The sequence below is a fragment of the Vicugna pacos genome, chromosome 9, assembly GCF_048564905.1.
Source record: "Vicugna pacos chromosome 9, VicPac4, whole genome shotgun sequence".
NCBI lineage: Eukaryota > Metazoa > Chordata > Mammalia > Artiodactyla > Camelidae > Vicugna > Vicugna pacos.
In genome coordinates, this window is record NC_132995.1 from 3628382 (window position 1) to 3646686 (window position 18305).

An 18305-nucleotide genomic window follows, 5' to 3' on the forward strand; every position below is an offset into this window, starting at 1 on the left:
ATGGGTCTCTGCTTTCCCCCTCTCTCTCTGCTGTCCCCTCCCCAGTCTCTATCTCTCTGTCTCTTTCTCTCTCTCTGTTTATTTCTATACACAGTCATTGTCCCACCTCCACACCCCCTTCATTCTCCAAGCTTAGAAGAAAACATCCAAACACTTCAGCATCAGCATCCCAAATTTATTCTCCAGCAGCTGTGGCCAGGTGGGAGAGGCAGAGAAGAAGAGAGGGGGAGAGTCCCCAGGAGTGGCAGGCATTGGGGTGAGGGTAGGGTTCCGAGCAAGACTGGTGCCATGCAGTGATGGGTTTAGAATGGGGGAGTTTAGGACAAAAGCTGACTGGGAACAGTTGGGGAAAGAATCCTCCATACATCCCAGGAGTCTCCAGAGCATAGAAGTGGGGTGCTGGAGCATGGGGGCACAGCCTCCCACTTACTCCAGAATGCAGTGCAGGTAGGCGGGGCCTTGGAGGAGGGGATTATTCTGGAATCAGAGTCTGGAATAGTTCCACCACATGAGACTATTTCCCAGGGGAGGAGGAGAAAGGCGAGGCATAGATTCTAGCAAGATGGAGTCTAGAACTCCGTAGAGTTGGGATGGTGTTGGTGGTTCTGGAACTTGATGGAGCGGAGTCCAGAACACTGAGGCAGGTCAGAATCTAGGGCTCAACGCGGCAGAATCTAGAACACGGTCCGGCTCTAGAGACTGTATGGAGTTTAGAATGCCAGGAACGCTGGGGAGGGGCATCTAGAACCCAGGAGGCAGAGGCCAGAATGCTGGGGAACAAGATCTAGAATTGGAAAGGGGTGGGGAAGTAAGGCAGGCGTGGCAGAGGGAGCCATGGGGACACCTAGTGGCAGCAGGTGAGATTACATGACTGGCACAGGCGCTGGGCTGATGGGGCTGCGGGCATCTGGGTGCACGAAATCTGGGTTGACATAGGTGAAGCCTTGGAAATCGGCTTGGTCGATGCTGGCCAGAACTAGACGGTCTGGCGGTGTCAACGCTGGCGCTGCTCGCGTGAAGAACTTGTCGAAGTTCTCGCCGCTGCGGCCACACTGTGGGAAACAAGGGGAGGGAAACATGAAGTTCTGCCTGCTCCTGGAGTGTCTATGTCCCCATATCCATCTCCTGTCTCCTCTGCACATCCTTCATGGCCTCTGCATCTCTCTTTAGGGTGTCTCACAGGGAACCCCACCCTATCTCCACATACAGGTATTGGAGCTCAGGGGTATCCCATCCCCAGGGGCCAAGGTTTTGTTCCCAGAAGGTGACTGACCGGGCGGGGTCTGAACGGAGGCGCGATCTCCAGTCGTTCCAGCCGGTCCCAGTCGATCCAGCGGAAAAAGCCATGAGCTCGGATGGTGGGTTCTCCATCTGGCCCTGAGCCCAGGCGCTTTGCTGGGTGCTTGGTTAGGAACTGTGGGAAACACAGAAAGAGACGGACGGACAGACAGAGCCCCAGACAGGGAGGCCCAGAGACCGACAGAGAGAGAGGAAGACAAGGAAGGAGGAACAGAGAGACACAAGCACAGAGATCCAGAAAGAACAGAAGGGGAACGGAGGGAGGGGGAGGGAAGGGAAAGAAGAGAGGGAGAAAGAGGGAGGGGGAATGAATGAGATGGGGTAGGTGAAATCCAAACCCGGAGACCCAGGGACAGACAAAGAAAGAAGCAGAATCAAGGTGTGAGGGTGTGTGGGGCAGAGAAACCCAGAAAGAGAAGAGGGGAAAGAAGGGTGGAAGAATCCAAGGTTGGGGAATGGAGGGAAAGAGGGAAGGAAAGGGAGGGAGGGAGGAAGAGAGAGAGAAGGGGAGAGAGAGAGAGAGGGAGATTGAAGACCCAGAGAAAATGGGGAATAGAGATCCAGAGAGAGGGGTTACTCAGTGGGGAGGACAGAGACCCAGAGAAGGTAGAGATGGCGCAGGGGCAGAGGTGGGGGAGAAAGAGAGGGGGACGGAGACCCAGGAGACAAATATCCAGGGAGAGGGATAAAGACCCGATTTGAGGGTAGGGACTCAGAGAAAGGGTAGGAGAGAGACCCAGAGAGAGGAGGACAAAGGTGCAAAAGGTGAACAGAGATCCCAAAGGACACAGAAAAGATAGACACACAGAAAGCCCCATCATGTGCCGATGGAGGCAGAGGGATGGGACAGAAACCCAGAGAGAGACAGTCAGAGGGACATGGAGACAGGAGCTAGAAGCAGAAGTGTGCCAACTGACACCTGTCAAAAGGCTGCCATTGGCTAGCCTTTTCCTCCTCCCTTAACTCCCCAACCCCAGAGGAGGAGACTGGGGCTCCCAGAGTTTGGCTGACTTGCTTGCAGGAAGAAAAATGGCAGAAGTCAGGTTCATCCGACCCACCCAGGGCTGGAGAGGAAGGCTCTGGCCATCTAGCACTTTCTGGAGTGAGCTGGGAAGTGGGGACAGCAGAGGAGGATGGGGTAGAGGCCATCCTTGGATGGGAGGTGGCAGCAGGGCAGGACATTGTCTATCGTTCTAACAAAATCTCTGTATAAACTTTTTCAGCAGATGGAAGTAAAGGGACTTGAGGAGTGGGAGATTTCTAATGCGCATAGAGGCCCTGTGTGGCAGCCCCAGTTGGCAGCAGTGGGGTGTATAAGCTGTGGGTCCCGAGAATCTGGGAGTCAGGGGGCTCTCACCCCCTTGCAGATGGCCACAGCTTCCCGGGAAAGCGACTTGGGGTAGGTGACAGTTTGTTCCATGATGGCCTGGAACAACTCCTCCTCGTCCTCCCCATCAAAAGGGGGCTAAGGAAGTAGAGAGGACAAAGAGTGAGAGACTTGACAAACTACCTTCCCGCCATCACCCACCATGAACACAGACCACCCCTGCTAAATTCCTAGGGGGAAATTTGACCAAACCACCGAAATTGTATCTCTCTCACTCTCAGACTCTGTTATTTCCTATCTCAGATGCTTCAGCTCTCTGCACCTCTTTGCTGCTCCCTCTCTCTTTATCTGCTATGTAAATCAGCAGGGTGCTAATTAGGCAATATGTCAGTTAAATAAAAGAGAGAAAAACTGCAGAAAAAGCTGTAAAAATCCATCTCCTAGTTAGATGAGTGTCCTCCAGTCTTCTGGGGTTAGGAAAAGCAGTGCCCAGGCGAGGCTTTGTTATGTGGGTTCTAGGGAGTCTGTTTATACAAATGAGGGGGTTCGTAAACTTGGACAGGAGAAAAATGCATCTTTATTTTTTGAAATCTCTAACTGAAATTCAGCAGCCCCTTCAAGTATGAATGTAGGCAACAAACCACAGCAGTAGTCGTTGTGACCTCATCACCAATGGAAATCAGGTATTTTCTCATCATACAAGAGTTGCAGATATCTCAAAATATCAGTCATCTCTACTCAGACTTACTGGTAGACCTTCCTATTTATCTCTTATTTCTGTGAAGTATTACCATTTAATTTATTAGTAGGCAGCCACGTATGTGTCCATATTCTAATATATTTAGACAACCACACACATTTAAGTCAAATTTACTTAGTTGGTTAAATGAGACTCAATTAAACTTTTAACATCTTGATAACCAGATTTCAACATGATTGGCTTACTTTATAATGCTATTGTTTTACTTCATGCATTTAAAAACATTATTCTTGGTTGGGGGTCTGTGGCACATAAAAAGTTGAAGAACCCCTAGCCTGTGGGACATAATGCTTCAGGACCATGGAGAGCGCTCTCCTATGTGGCATGGCCTCCCCACGGCTTAGCACACCACGTTAGCCTATAGACATCTCTTCCTGACCTGCTTTTCCTGAAATAGTGGCCATGTAACAGGTGGCACCCACTTTGTGCTGCCTTTAGCCAAGCCAGCCTCTCCCCAGCTTCCTTTACCTGTCCTGCCAACATCTCATACAGCAGAACCCCAAAGGACCACCAGTCGACAGACTTCCCATAGGGCTGGTAGGCAATGATCTGGCAGGGAAGCAAGGAAGGCAAGGAATTATGATTTGTGCTTTAAAAAAACATAAAGTCCCTCTGGCTTCACCACCTGAGAACCCTACCCACTTTAAGTGTTTTCAGTACAAACCCTTCCCACTCAGAACACTTTGGCCAGATCTCCATCCTTTGGAGAATTTGGGAAACAAACTCTACCTACTTAGGACATTCCTTTGGTCCAAAATATAAAGACTATCTGGGGGGAAGGTAACAGCTCAGTGGTAGAGTGTGTGCTTAGCATGCATGAGGTCCTAGGTTCAGTCCCCAGTACCTCCAAAAAACAAACAAACAAAAAACCAGCTACCTAAGGGCCAGTCATAAGTCCTACCCATCTAGATGTTTAGATAACTGGACTGTCTCCTAATAATATCAGGGCAGAATACTTAGGGCAGAATACAATACTTAGGGCAGAATTTCAGATACCAGGGTGTCTTAAATCTGGATACATACCAGATTCATCTAGGGGGCTCTTTAAAATAGATGTTCCCAACCTGGCAGAATTTTAACCACAATAAACCAGAGTTAGAAACAGGAAGATGTGTGTGTGTCTCTAAATCTTCCCAGGTGATTCTGATCATCAGCTATGGTTTGAAACCATTGGCACTGATTACTAGGGCACTGGCATAGAAGAAAGGTCAAGAAGACATTGCCAAGAAGGATCAAGGACCACACCACCAACCTCACCTCCTCCTTCAAGTGAGAAAAGTCAGGACATGTGCTCAATCTACTCATATACAGTCAGATCATTAACCACCCCCCCCCCCGAAAGTCAGAGCATTCTCTGCCCACTTGAAATATTCAGGAGACAGCCTCCACATGCCTAGTGCTCGTGGAGGCTGGGCCCCACCCACTCAGAGTACACTGGAAATCATCTCCACCCTCTTAGAACAGTCCAGTAACTGAGAGTCTTCCTGTTCTTTTAGAATCTTTAAGAGCTGGTCCTGCTCTTTAGAACATTCACCCACAGGTCCCGCCCACTTTGCCTATTTAGAGACCCAGCTCCGCCCACTTACAATGCTCCACGCGTAAGCCTCTGTGCTGCTCACTGTTGCAACACCCATGACTCTTGTAAAGACCCCAGGGTCAGGCCTCCCTGTTATGAACACTAGACAGCCTGCCACACCCACTCAGTGAACTTGGAGAAAGCCAAGAGCAGGGGAGGTAGGGTTACCTCAGGGGCTATGTAGTCTGGGGTCCCACAGAATGTGCGAGTTGTGGTCCCGGGGAAGACGTTCTCCTTACACATGCCAAAGTCAGTGATTTTGATGTGTCCTTCAGCATCCAGCATCACGTTGTCCAGTTTCAGATCCCTGGGGGTGAGTAGGGTGGAGTGGGTAGGAATTGCAGGAAGGGCAGAGTTCAACAGGCTAGAACCTTTAGTTTAATTCCCTTCCCCTGTAAGGATCGGATTCTCTCCACTGAAAGGCCAGGGACTGCTCACCGGTAGATGATGCCCTGATTGTGAAGGAAGAAGAGGCCGATGGCGATTTCTGCTGCGTAGAACCTGGAGGAGGGGGTGGGGAGTCAGAAGGTCAGAGGCTGGACCCCACTGCCTTCCATCTACCCGACCCCCTACCCCCCGCGTTGGCCAAGACTTACGCTGCATGGGGCTCCTTAAACTTGCCCAACTGCTGAATGTGGTACATCAAGTCACCCCCGGTGACATACTCCATCACAAAATACAGGCGGTCCTGGGGAGGAGCGAAAGGGACTCAGAGGCGAGGACACGCCCACCAGGGTTAGGAAACATCCATTCCTGCCCCTTCAAGACAAACGTGGAAGGCTCCGCATCCACCCAGTCAGATATCCAGAGAGCAACTGTCTATGCCTACCTGGTGGCCCCGAAGATTCTGAACCGGCCACCTCAGAATCTTCACCCACCCCGTCCCCTGTTACCCCGAACAGGCGTTCTGGTTCCTGCTTCTCAGAATTGAAGACTGAGGCCCACCATTCGCTTGAAACCCCAGGGATACTGAAACCTTTTTCTGTATTCACCTACATGCATATGCAATCCTGGCCACCTGTTAGGAATCAAAGTTGTTCAGGCCTCACTTGCAATTAATATTAATTAAAAAAAATCCAGGAAGCTGGCTCATCCCTTCAGAGCTCTTGGAAGTAGAGTCACACCCTCTCAAACCTCTGATGGTTCTGGACTTCTTGTCCCATGACACAGTCTTGGGGAAATACTGTGTTTGATCAGTCCTAAACTCAGACTCCAAGAGTGACAACCTCATTACCCAGAGCCCAGCTGTAGGCAAGCTCACTCGGAAGGTGTTCTCCACGAACTTCTTTACTCCAGAAGCTGTTACTCAAAAAACACCCACTCAGGACTTAGCTGGGTCAGGGCACGCCCACTTGGGGAATCCTAGTCTCCTGGCCACGCCCCTCCAGGGCACCTGAATTCTGGCCACACCCACTGAAGAGCCGGCCACGCCCAATCAGAGTTCACAGAGGTCTTTGGCCCTGCCATAAACTCAGAATCTCAAAGCAAATGCCTGATCCATCCAGTGCGGGGTGGTCCTGAGCCAGCCTCTCCCCTCTCCTTTCTTACCGGGGTCTGGAAGGTGGAGTGAAGCTGGGTGAGAAAGTGAGGCCGGCCTCCGGGGCCTCGGCCCCCCAGGGCCAGCACGCGTTTCTCCACCAGGGTGCAGTCCACGTCATCATCCTGGACAATCACGTCTTTCTTCAGGATCTTGATGGCATAGAGCTCATCAGAGCCCCTGCGCTCTGCCAGCATCACCTAGGGACAGAGGCCAGAAAGGCCCAGTCAGTTTTGGAAACCCAATGAGGCAGGTCTCTGCCCCTCCATTTCAGGGACACAATGCAAAGGAATCAGGAGACCCGGTGCCCCAACTTTGCTAACCACTCTCTCAGGGAAAAGTATCCACATGTTTACACATCTCCTCTCCAGCAACACAAGAGGCCCCATCAAACCCTCTTTGGAGACTCAACAGCCTACAGTCCCTCCACCACCACTTCATCTCTAAGAATCAGAACCCTGACCCCTCCTCAGACATCCTCCCCTTCCCCCAGAGCCCCAGAAATCCAACCTTCCCAAAGCTGCCTTTTCCCAGAACCATGAGGAAGCTGAAGTCGGAGATGTGCAGACGTCCAGGGCTCGCCCCGAAGAAACAGCGCTTGGAGTCGGTGGGGCTGGGGGATGGGGAGGGGATGGGAGAGGAAGAGGGACCCATCCGCACCCTCTGTGAGAAAGGGGAGAGATCCGGAGGTAGTCAGACCTCAGAAGGGGATAAGGAGGTGTCCCGAAGAGAGACAGCATCCAAGGACAAAAGGGATGGGGAGAAATGGACAGATGGGAAGATGGAGAAAAAATGTTGTCTCCACCCTCCTCCTTGACTTAAGAACTTTCTCTAATTTCCCATGGCCTGGAGGGTTTATTTATTATTCAAGTAGCACTTAGATAGCTTACTATATGCCATTAATCCTCTGGAAAATCCTTATCACCCTACTGCTCCCCATTTTAGAGAAGAGGAGACTGGCACAGAGACATTAAGTAACTTGCCCAAAGTCACACAGCAGGTAAAGAGCAGAGCCAGAAATCAAAATCCATTAAAGCCAGAGCCTGTCTCCCTCTTTTCTGTTTCTTCACCATCACCCAGCATGTGGCTGGGGTTTTAGCAAGAAGGTGTTGAGTGGATGAAGGTCTCAGGAGATGGGTACTGGATGCATGTCCTATTGTTCAACCTCCAGAGCATACGCAGAATCTGAACACCTTTCCTACCATTGTCCTCCTGAGCCAAGCTACCAGCAACTCCCCTCTGGGCCTTCACAATAGTCTTCTTTCACTTTTCTACACCTATTCTCTACACTGGGGCTGTCCAAATTTAAATCTTGTCCGAATTTAAATCCTCTCAGGTCACCTCCAATGCCCTTCCAATCTCACTGGGTTTAAAACCCAAATCCTTCCAATAAATGACCAAGCTGTCCCCCACCTCTTCCCTCTCTGACTCCATCTCCTACTTCTTCCCACCCTCACCCCTCCCTCGGCTCTAGCATCTCACCTCCTTGCTGTGAAGACGTTGTTCCCACCTCAGGGCCATTGCACGTGATCTTCCCTCTGCCTGGAAGGCTCTCCACTGTCCTCATAGCTCACTCTCTCAGTTTGCCCAACATTCACTGTCTCAGTGAAGCCTTCTCTGCTCACTGCCATTAAAATTACAGAAACTTTCCCCAGCAGCACTCCCTAGCCTCCTTAATGTTTATTTTTCTCCTTATCACTCATCACCTTCTCACACATTCTCATTCGCTCCTTTATTTTGTTTAATGTCTTCCTCTGAGTGTAAACCCCCATGAGGGCAGGCATTTATTTTCTCTCTCTCTTCTTGTTTCCGGCTATGTTCCCAGTGACTCAAACCATTCCTTGGACACAGAGTGCTCAAGAAAATGTGTTTTGAAAGAATAAATGAGGGAGAAAGCAATCCTTCCTTTGACCTGAAAATCTGGTCTCCCTCTTCTTTGCCTGGGGAACCCAGCACATCCTCTCTAGGAAGCTATCTGGGACTCTCTCTGGTCCTGCCAGGTGCTTCTTAGGACTCCCCAGTGCCCAAGGCCATTTTCATTATCATATACATTCCTTCTCTATCTGTAGCTTTCTCCTGCTTTGAAAGAGGAACTCCCCAGGGAATGGCCTGATTCTTCTCCCAGAATAGGGCATGGTTTATGTGAAACCTCAGGAAAGAGGTGTTCAGTAAGTGAAAAAACCAATGGAGGAGAGAGAAGCCACAGTGATAAGTAAACAGAAAAACTCAAGGAACAATTCAGCTGTCACCTCCTTAGGGAGGCCCTCCCTGACCACCTCCCCCCACAACCCCCAACCCAGGCTGGGTTAGTGCCTCCTCTATGATTCTTCAGTTCCCTGGGCTACCTCTAATTTAGCTTCTTTAGTTCCCTGGGCTACCTCTAATTTAGCACATCATCCTGGAATCTAAGTATCTGTCACTGTGTCCCTACCTTGGGGAGCTGCCTGAGGGTCAGATTCACCTCTGGAGAGCCAGGATTGCTCAGCAAGCCAAGACCCGCTGCCAGCTATGTGCCCCGCCCGTGTGCATGGACATGAGGACAGGCATCAGAGGGGTGGGAGGTGGGCCTGGGATCCAGACCACAGGAATTAAGCAGTTTCCACTCCAGGCCTCAGCTCTACTCACCTCATACAGTTCCAGGGGGTAGTTACAGGCCTGGGGGAGAAGAAAGAGCCCCGAGTCAGAGCCCCCAGAGAGGTAGGAGATTGCCCTAGAGCAGGGGGTGGGGGCCCCCAGACCTCCAAGCCATGGGGATGGATAGGAGTTTGAGTTCTCATCAGACCCTAGGGCAGGGGGCCCCTGGAAAAGCAGAAGAAGGAACTCCGGGCTCTTCTGGGAGTTTTAGGCCGAGGATCAGCGGGCAAACAGAGGTAGTTTGGGAAAGGCCAATTGAACCGTGGGAGGCTGGGCTAGGCTTCCCGTGGGGAAGCCAGGGTCTGGGTACCTCAAACTTCTGGAGGAGGCTGCAGTTGTCAGCATCAGCCACCGGCACATTGTAATATTCGCCCTCCTCCTGGTTCAGTAACTTGTACCTGACATCCAGACAGAGACCAGAGCAGGGCAGGAGGAACAGGGGAGGCGGTTGGGGAGGGGTGGGGGAGGGCATCCACAGGAAAGGCAGAGACATCAGAAGGGGGGAAAGAGACAGAGAGACAGAGATGGAGAGAGAAAGAGTGAGATAAGGAGAGAGGGACAGGGGAAAAGGGGAAAAAGAAGGGCAGAGAGGTAGAGAAAAGATAGTGGCCTAGAAGGGGAGAGACCACAAACAGACGGAGATGCGGGGGCGGAGGCTCCGCCCAGGCTCTCACCAGCCGTCCACTGGCGCTTTGAGCAGCTCCGAGACGCCAAAGGACATGGCACCCATAAAGTCGTTGCGCGAAGTCCGGTCCCAGTCCCACACCTCCACGCTGAGCCGGCGCTCCACGTCCCCCGGCTTCAGGTTGCTGCGAGAAGGGAGGGGTGCAGTGAGGGGCCCAGCTCTTGGCTCCCCCACCTCCCCATCCTTGGTGCTGGAGGAGGCGAACTCAGTGAGCTGGGGCCTCTCCTGCTCCGTAAAGTGTCTTCCTACACCTGGTCCTCTGGAAGAGGGTCTCTCTCCCTCCCTGGCCCCTAAGTAAACCTAGACCGCTGGCTCTCAGTCTCCCTCCCTCCCTCCCTGGCCTGTCCCCATCCCTGTCTCCTGGCCTCTCTCTCCAGATCTCTCCTACGCTCAGGGCCCCTCTCCTCCCTCCAGATCTGTCCTTCTGTCTTTCTGTCAGTTGGCTTCTCTTTCTCCCCCTGCCACCCACACATCACTCCCCCCTCCCATTCCATCTGTGATTCTCTTTGGGTTTGTCGCTCTTCTTCTGAGTCTGTGTCTGTCTGTCTTTCTCTGATCTGTGTCACTCCGAAGCAGTGGATTTGATGGAGATTAAACACATAGACGTCTGTCTGTCTCTCACCTTCTTTATCTCCATCCCTCTCCCTCATTCACTCCACTTTCTTCTCCCACCATCTTTTTCTGCCCTTTTTGAGGTTCCCTCTATCCAAACACCTCCCACCAGCTGTTCTCTGGGGTCTTGTAGGCCGCCAGGACCCTCAGATCAGCCATCACAGCCTCCCTTGCGCCCGAGGCTCACAAGACAAAGGTCTCGTTCCACACAGGGTTTAGCGTGGCTTTCACCGTCCGGGTCTTTTGTTTTGTCAAATTCCGAGGGTCTGGGATGAGCTTCAGTTTCACATAGGGATCAGACAGACCATTGGGGTCCATTGGGATGAGGTTACGGGCCTCGCCAACTGGGGGAGAAGGCGGAGGAGGGTAGACGGGTTTAGAGATGGAGGAAGAGGCTCCCTAGCCCTCCCCTAGTCAGCAATCAAGAATTCCGGTCTTCCAGCCTCGTTTCTCATGGCTAGCTGGCTTTGATCTCTTGCTTCTCCAGCACTCGGGAGGCAGGGCACGAAGCCCTTTCCCAGGTAGTGACCCAGAGATCAGACCCAAAGCCCCTTTTCCACTAGGACCCAGGAGCCAGGACCCTGGCCGTATCACCAGTAGTAGCCTGAGTCTCCTCTGAATTGGGTCCTTTCTCATCCCTGCCTCTCGAGGACCTGGGTGCCTAGTCATTAACAGGGACAGAAAGTCGCCAGAGGCGAGGCTGGAGGCCTGGTGTCCAGCTAGAAGGGGCGTGGCAGGGTGGGGCTCAGCCTTTGCAGGTGGGGTCAGGAGTGTGGGCGCGACCTGCGAGAGGGGAGTGGGCTTCCCCGGTTGGGAGGCAGGCCGCTCAGGTGAATTCCATGGGTCCCTCACGCTTGGCTAAAGGGGCGGGGCCGGGCGAGGGGGCGGGGCTCACCCGTGACGTGAATCTCATCCGAGGTCGGAGCCCGGATCTCCAGCTGCAGGCGCCCGCGGCGCTCGGTGTGATCCACACCGCACAGAGACGGGACGCTGCGCACACAGCGCCGGTGCACGTTCATCTCGCAGCCTGTGGGGACGAAACCCGGACGGGCACTTCAGGCCCCAGCCCCAACGCCAGACTCCATTCCCCAGCATTCCCCGAAACCCCGACCCTGCCCTTTGGCAGGGGCCCGGGAAGCGCCAAGTTCTGGCAGGCGCGGAAAGCGCAGACTCACAGGAGCATTTCATGCCCTGGTGCACCAGCCCGTAAAGGAGGGAGCCGCAGTGGTCGCAGAAGGTGGGGCTGCTGTAGCTGTGCAGACGGAACTTGTGCTTGTTCCGGGGATCCTGGGGGCAGGGAGGAGTCGGTCAGAAGGGGTCGGGAGGGTGTCCTAAAAGAGCATCCCTTTACACCCTTCCTCCTTCCTCCTTGCTCTCCCAGTCTTCCTGCTGCTTCACCTCACTCACTCACTCTACAATATTTATTAAGCTCCTACTGTTCTTGGAGCTGGGACCTAGCCATGAAAAAGCAAAACAAAACCAAACGAAACAAGTAAAAACTCCTGTCTATGTGGAGTTTACTTTCTAGTGCTGGGAGACAGAAAATGAACGTGATAAATAAAATATACAGTACGATGGATGCTAACAGGTGCTCTGGACAAAAATGGAGCAGGCAAGTGGGTTGCTGGGGTGGGGGGAACTGAATTTTGAAACAGACTGATCAGAGAAGGTTTCAAAATACGGTGGCACTTGGGATGAACCTGAAGCAAGGGGAGGCTTCCAACGTCCCATAGTCCCTGCCCACCTCAGCCTTCCGCAAACTGTTCTTTGAGGACTTGTGGGCCGCCATGAACCCCAGTTTATTCACTGTCAGCCTCCCTCAATGTCTGCCCCCTGATAATCTGCCTTCTCTGAGCCCCTTGTGGAGTGGAGACTATGACCTCTCAGTTTTATGGACTCAGGCATCCTAAATGAAAGATTAGGTGTCAACCCCTTAGCAGGGCCTGGCCTGTTAAATGTGCTCGGTACTGTTACTCTTACTGCTGTTCCCACTGCTTGGTTATTATTAGTGATTTTATTGCAGTCCTCGTGTAGCCCTGGGTTTAACTAAGAGGCAGGCCATTTCCCAGCTGTGTGATTTCAGGCAAGTACATGCCCACTTTTCAGCCCCAGCATCCTCCTCTGCCAGGTGGAAGTAAACAATCTATATCTTGAAGCAATGCTAAATGTCGAGTCTAATTAAGCATGCACTTAGGATACCAGTAAAACATCCCTCCTTCCACACTCAGCAATGTCGGAGTGTTAAATAATTTGATATTTGCCTTTTTCTAGGAATGCATTGCAAGAATTATCCTAGGGTGGGAACTCAGGGCATTCTGGGACTTCCATTTATTTTACGGTTTAGTGGGGATGATATTTTGGATTCTACTTGGTGGAAAGAGGGTGCTGGCAGTGGCCGTGATCACTTTTAATGCACTGGATCTCTAAAGATCTTCAGCTCACCCTAGTCCAAAGGGTTCCTACCGCACAAAATGAGATACTGTGGGTGAAAATTCCGAGCAGGACACCTGACATAGGAGGTGAAAGGAGCTACTAAAAAGGACATGGTACTGGGAAAGACCAGAGGCCAGATTTTGACTCTGCTCACTACCTAGCTGTGTGGCCTCCCTCCAAACTGCCCTTTTTATTTTCATTCTATATTAAGTTTTTTGGGGGGTGGGGGAGGTAATTAGGTTTATTTGTTTTTTAATGAGGGTACTGGGGATTAAACCCAGGACTTGTGCATGCTAGGCACCCGCTCTACCACTGAGCTAGCCCCGCCCCCCCCCACACCATCCTCTTTAGAGGCTCAGGCTTCCTCCCTGTTAAACGGAGCCCGAGCCCTCCCGGAAAGGGCGCTGGTGGAGACTAAGCGACGTCATGCTCGTCAGGCCCGAGCACTTCTTCAGCCCTCCATCTGCGCTGCCCACAACAAGATGGAAAGCTCAAGGCTTCACGAAGAAAGAGAAACCCAGAGTGGTATCAGGAAAGTCCTCATCCTCACTACTTCCCTCTGTTTCCTCGTCAGGAATAGGAACAATTTTGCAATAGAAATCATCAATCTTTCGTCTTTTGCTGTGTACCGAGTGCTGTCCCACGTATTTGACTCATTTAGTCCCTAAAGGTGAGGGGATGGCCATCATTGTCATTTTACAGATGAGGAACTCCAGAGGTGCGGAGAGGTAAACTATGACCTTCCAAAAGGTCACAGAGCCCGCACATGATGGAGGTGGGAGTCAAGCCCAGGTGCCCTGGCTCAGGACCTCTGTCCGGTGAAGACGGCGACGAAACCTAACCTTATAAGCTGTTGCGCGGACTCAGTCCCATACTGGATACAAGATACCTGATGAGTGCACGCAAGGAGCATTGGAAAAGTCAGATGTAGTGCTGGTGCTGGAGGCGGGCAGCAAGAGAGCCAGTCATAACAGATACAGGTGCTGGCAGACAATGGTGCTCAATATACGTTCTCTGAAGTCACATCCTCTATGTAAACTTCAGTTTTCTTGATCTGACAAGCTGGCAAAAGGCCCCATGGACTTCTGTGGCCATCTCCCTCCCTCCCTCTTTGTCATTCTGCCTCCTTCTCCATCTGCTAATCATTAAAACCATCTTCAACCCTGTGTCACACCCTGGGCTAGACTCTTAACCTGCCTGACTTCACTGAACTGTCAAAACAAGCCTGGGGGCATCTAGAGTGATGTCACCCCATACGGTAGCCCTGACCATAGGTGGCAATTTAAACTGAAATCAATTCACATTAAATCGAATTTGGATTTCCATCCCTCAGCAGCTAGCTATGGAGGCTGGTAGCTGGACAGTGAAGATACAGAATGCTTCCATCATTGTGGAAAGTTCTACTGGTCAACACTAGATGGTCAGCCCCATTTTATAGACGGGGAAACTGAAGTTTAGGGAGAGGAGCCCCATGGCCAGACAGAAAGTGAAGGAGGGATCAGGAATGGGCAAGGAGAGTTGACAGTTCTTGTAGGCCCTGATGTTGTGGGGGGAGGAAGGAGAGAGAGGTTGTGTGTATCTGTATGTGTGCACATGGGGGAACTGTACATGCACATATGCGTGTGCACATGGAATTGTATATGCACATGTGTGTGCACACAGGAATCTGTACACACGTGTGTGCACATAGGGGATTTGTATATGCACATATATGTGTGCATGCAGGTGATCTGCACATGAACGTGTGTGCACACGGGGTGGTCTGCATATGCATATGCACATGGGGGAATTGTGTATACACATGTGTGTGCACAAGGGGAATCTGTACATCATGTGTGTGTGTGTGTGTGCACAGGGTTGTCCATACATGCGTATATGTGTGTGTGCACAGGAGGGGTCTGTATAGGCACATGTGTGTGCATACGTACTATAGGATCTCTCACGCTAATGCCTCAGCACGTCCTAAGCAGTTCTGCGTATCTTCCATTTTCTATTCCAGTTTCTCTTTCCAGGTATCTGCACCTCTGACTCTCTCAGTCTCTCTGGGTCCTCTTTTCCTTTCTCCTGTGTCACTGTCTCTGTTCCATTCCTGTCACTCTGCCTCAGTCTCTCCGTCTGGACATCTATCTTTTTCTGCATCCCTGAGATTCTCTCTCTGTCAGGATCTTGGTACCTGCATCAATTTCTCTCTCTCTCCCTCAGCTCTATTTTTTAAAATCTTTTGACTTCTGGATCAGAGCCCACTTCCTCCAGTGCCAAAGTCCCCTTACCCCTGCCTCCTTGGTCCCCTACTTGGGTCCCCAGCCTGTCTCAGTCCCCTCTCATTCCCCCTTTCCAGGCCAAGGGCAGGGAATCTGGGCCAGACTAGCTCTCCATATCTCTCCAGCCCCCCTCCCCTCCCAGCCTTAAAAATAGCAGGAGAAATTGGGACGGACGCCGAGGGGGTGAGGGCGGGGGCGCGGCCTGAGGAGGAAGAACCAGGTGTCCGGGCACTCACGTCTGTCTGGGGGCCTTTCCCAGCGCCTGGACACTCGAAGGTCACAAATTCGTGGCATCGTCGATGAACCACAAAGCTGCAGACTGAAGGTGAGAGTCATAGAGACACAGAGGCAGAGAGAGGATCCAATGGACAGAAAATCAAAAAGAGACAGAAGGAGAGAACCCCAACAGAAAGAAAACCAGAGAGAGAGAGAGAGAAATCCTGATAGACAGAGAGGGTTCAATACAGGGAAAAATCAAAGGAGAGACCTGGACATGCAGAAAGAGAGAGAGACAGACAGAGAAAGAGACAGAGGCAGAGGCACTGGAGACAGAAATTCAAAAGGTAGACCCAAAGAAAGAAGAAGAGATGCAGAGAATCACAGAAACAGAGCATAGAGAGCCCAGTGCATACACCCAGCCAAAGGGAGACAGGGAGAGAGACAGAGACAGGCAGAGACAGACCCAGACCCACAGACAGAGATAAGAAAGCAAGGAGATAGGCAGGTAGACTAGAAGAGAGAAAACAGAGAGAGATGTCCTTCGGCAGAACAGAGAGCATCAACTTGGGCAGAAGTGAGTCTGGGGGCGCTGCTGTCAGCCCGCCCCGCTTCCTGACTCACTGTTGTCAGCAGTAGCAGCTGGTGTTTTAGGACTCGTCCCCCTCTCCCGGCCCCCATAACTGCCGGCCCCACCCGGTCCCCACTCGCCCATTGGTGACCCCACCCGCCCTGCCCCTGCCTAGGACGATTGGTGTTGTCATGGAAACGGCAGTCTGGGGGGGGCTCTGACTTTGCATCTCCGGCCCCCCTCCCTTCAGCTCCCCTTTTCCAAATCTCCCTGTTTCCATGGTAACAGATTCTCCAAATATCTGTCCCCACCTGGAGCTGGCCGAGGGAGGGGCCCCCAGCACCACCTCCGCTGTGGCCCCGCCGTCAGAGCTCCCTCCCCACTGCGGGCTGTGTCTCTGCCACACCCCCCGCCCCGGGCTCCCCCGCGCCTCTCTGGGGACCAGAGAACACGTGTGTTCAGCAGCCTAGGCTGTGCGGCCCCAGCCTCCACCCTCCTGAGGGTCCCAGGAGTCCAGGTCCCCAGCTCTTACCTTGACATTGTAGGCCCTGTTTTCCAATCCCCCTGTAAGAGTCAAGGATCTGAGGTCAGTGCAGAAAAGGGTACCTGGCCCCCTCACCTTTGCCCATCATAGGAGGCCTGCATCCTCCCATCCTCCTCCTGCAAGACCCAGGAGTCTGAGCCCCAGGTGCCTCTTTTTCACAGAACCCAGAAATTCTAGCTCCCAGAGCCTCCTCTCTCAGACCCAGGACTCCAGGCCCCCAGCCCCTTCTTTCAAACCCAGAAGTCCAGGACAGCAGCCCCTCCTCCCTCTGACCCAAGAGTTCAGGCCCCCAGCCCCCTCTGACCCTAGGGCCAAAGCCCCCTCTTTCCTCATCATTCAGGGATATGGTGCCAGAGGTCTTTAGCCCTAGTCCCCTCGTCCCCAGCCCCCTTCCCTCACCATATGAAGTCAGTGCAGTGGCTGCAGAAGGTTGGCTGCTTGAAGAAGCGAGCGGTGAACTTGTGACTCTTGACTTCGTGGACCACCTTCTGCCTCAAAGCCCCCTTTCTGCAAAACAGGGGCCGGGGTCCCCCCTCTGAATCGCCTCCGCCGGGGCCCAGGCCTGCCATGGCCCCAGGAACGTAGCAGGGACCAGGATCCTGTCTTTCTGGGGAAACAGGTGGAAGGGCAAAGAGCCGGAGACTTGGAAGAGCAAAAGAGCCAGCGGGAGATTCCGAGGTGGCAAGGAGAGGGGCGAGGCACCTCCAGGAGCGGAGCGCGCGGGGCAGGCAGCGGCACCCCGGGTCGCGCCGGCTCCGCCAGGGGGAGCGGGCGAGTGAGGCTGGGAGCCGAGGGCAAGGGCGCGGAGGAGCCGGAGGCACGGGCGGCGGCGGCGGTGGGAGCTCCAGCTCAGGCACCTGCTGAAATGTTGGAGCCCCGGGTGGGGGGAGGCGTTGCTATGACGACCGAGGGGCGGGGTTTCGGCTTAAAGGCGTCCCCCCCTCCTTGAGACTCGGGACAAATGCCCTCCCCTCTCCAACACACACACGTGCGCACACCCACTCTGGGGGCTGGCTGAAGGGAGGGGGCATCCTCTGAGCCGTGCCCTGCCCCCTCCCCAATCTGTCGCGTGGCCCATCTTCCTCTTTACTAGGGTGCCTCGGTGGGTCTGTTAGCCCACTGCAGCTCCACTCGGAGCTCTGTGTCTGTCACTGTGTTTCGTTACACAAACTTTGTATTAGAGCTGAGATCCAGTGGTGAACAGGGAGGTCTGGTGTCTCACTTTTTCTGATGCCACCCGAGTCTTAGTTTCTCTCTCTGGACTTCCGTGAATTTGTACGTCTATGCCTCCCTCCGGAAGTGTCTCTTTCCCTTGGTCTCTGTTCCTCTCCTTGTATTCCTGGCGCATTCATTCCCTGTTTCTCTGGGTGGATCAGGGTTCCTTTCCTTGTCTCTGAGAATTTCTGTTTTTATTTCTCTGTTTTCTTCACTGTGTGTCTCCATTTATGTCTGTCACTCATCCTGTGACCCTCTCTGGGTCTTGGTATCTGTCTCACTGTGAATCAGTCTCCCTCTGTCTCTTCCTGTCCATAAATTCTTGCACTTCTGTCCCCCTGAATCTCTTCCTCTCCCTGTCTCTCTGGCTCTGTGGATCTGTCTCTCCGCCACCAACACCCCATGTCTTTCTCTTTGAGAGTCAATCTCTCTTTCTCTGTCTGTCCTCTTCTATTTCCCTCTATTTCTCTCTCCCCATCCCTCTCCCTCCGTGTCCATGTCTTTGTAGATGCATTTGTCTCTGTCTCTACGAATCTCTGTTCGTGCTTGCCTCTTCCTCCTTCGGTATGTCTCTGTGCCTGTCCCTCTCTCTAGCCCACTCTCTGGTTCTGTCAGTCTCTCTCTCTCTGTCCCTG

General features: G+C 52.8%; 1 protein-coding gene across 3 annotated transcripts; it reads right to left on the reverse strand.

Annotated features, from left to right (window-relative positions):
• Nucleotides 1-154: 154 nt before the first annotated feature.
• On the reverse strand, nucleotides 155-17339 carry PRKCG (protein kinase C gamma). Of its 3 annotated transcripts, XM_072968465.1 has the most exons (19): nucleotides 17158-17307; nucleotides 16855-16962; nucleotides 16444-16475; nucleotides 15361-15443; nucleotides 11606-11717; nucleotides 11326-11457; nucleotides 10618-10774; nucleotides 9808-9942; nucleotides 9444-9531; nucleotides 9125-9154; nucleotides 7010-7162; nucleotides 6511-6699; nucleotides 5559-5650; nucleotides 5401-5463; nucleotides 5131-5269; nucleotides 3855-3935; nucleotides 2657-2764; nucleotides 1274-1414; nucleotides 155-1052 (listed from the first exon to the last, which is right to left on the reverse strand). In XM_072968465.1, exons 5-19 carry the CDS (start codon nucleotides 11616-11618, stop codon nucleotides 864-866), a joined length of 1710 nt encoding a protein of 569 aa, XP_072824566.1. In that variant the 5' UTR covers nucleotides 11619-11717; nucleotides 15361-15443; nucleotides 16444-16475; nucleotides 16855-16962; nucleotides 17158-17307; the 3' UTR covers nucleotides 155-863. The 3 variants fall into 3 exon arrangements, with proteins under 3 accessions (XP_072824566.1, XP_006208451.1, XP_072824567.1); XM_006208389.4 differs by having other exon boundaries at nucleotides 16855-17339; XM_072968466.1 differs by lacking the exons at nucleotides 16444-16475; nucleotides 16855-16962; nucleotides 17158-17307 and adding an exon at nucleotides 15965-16008.
• Between the last annotated feature and the right edge of the window lie 966 nt (nucleotides 17340-18305).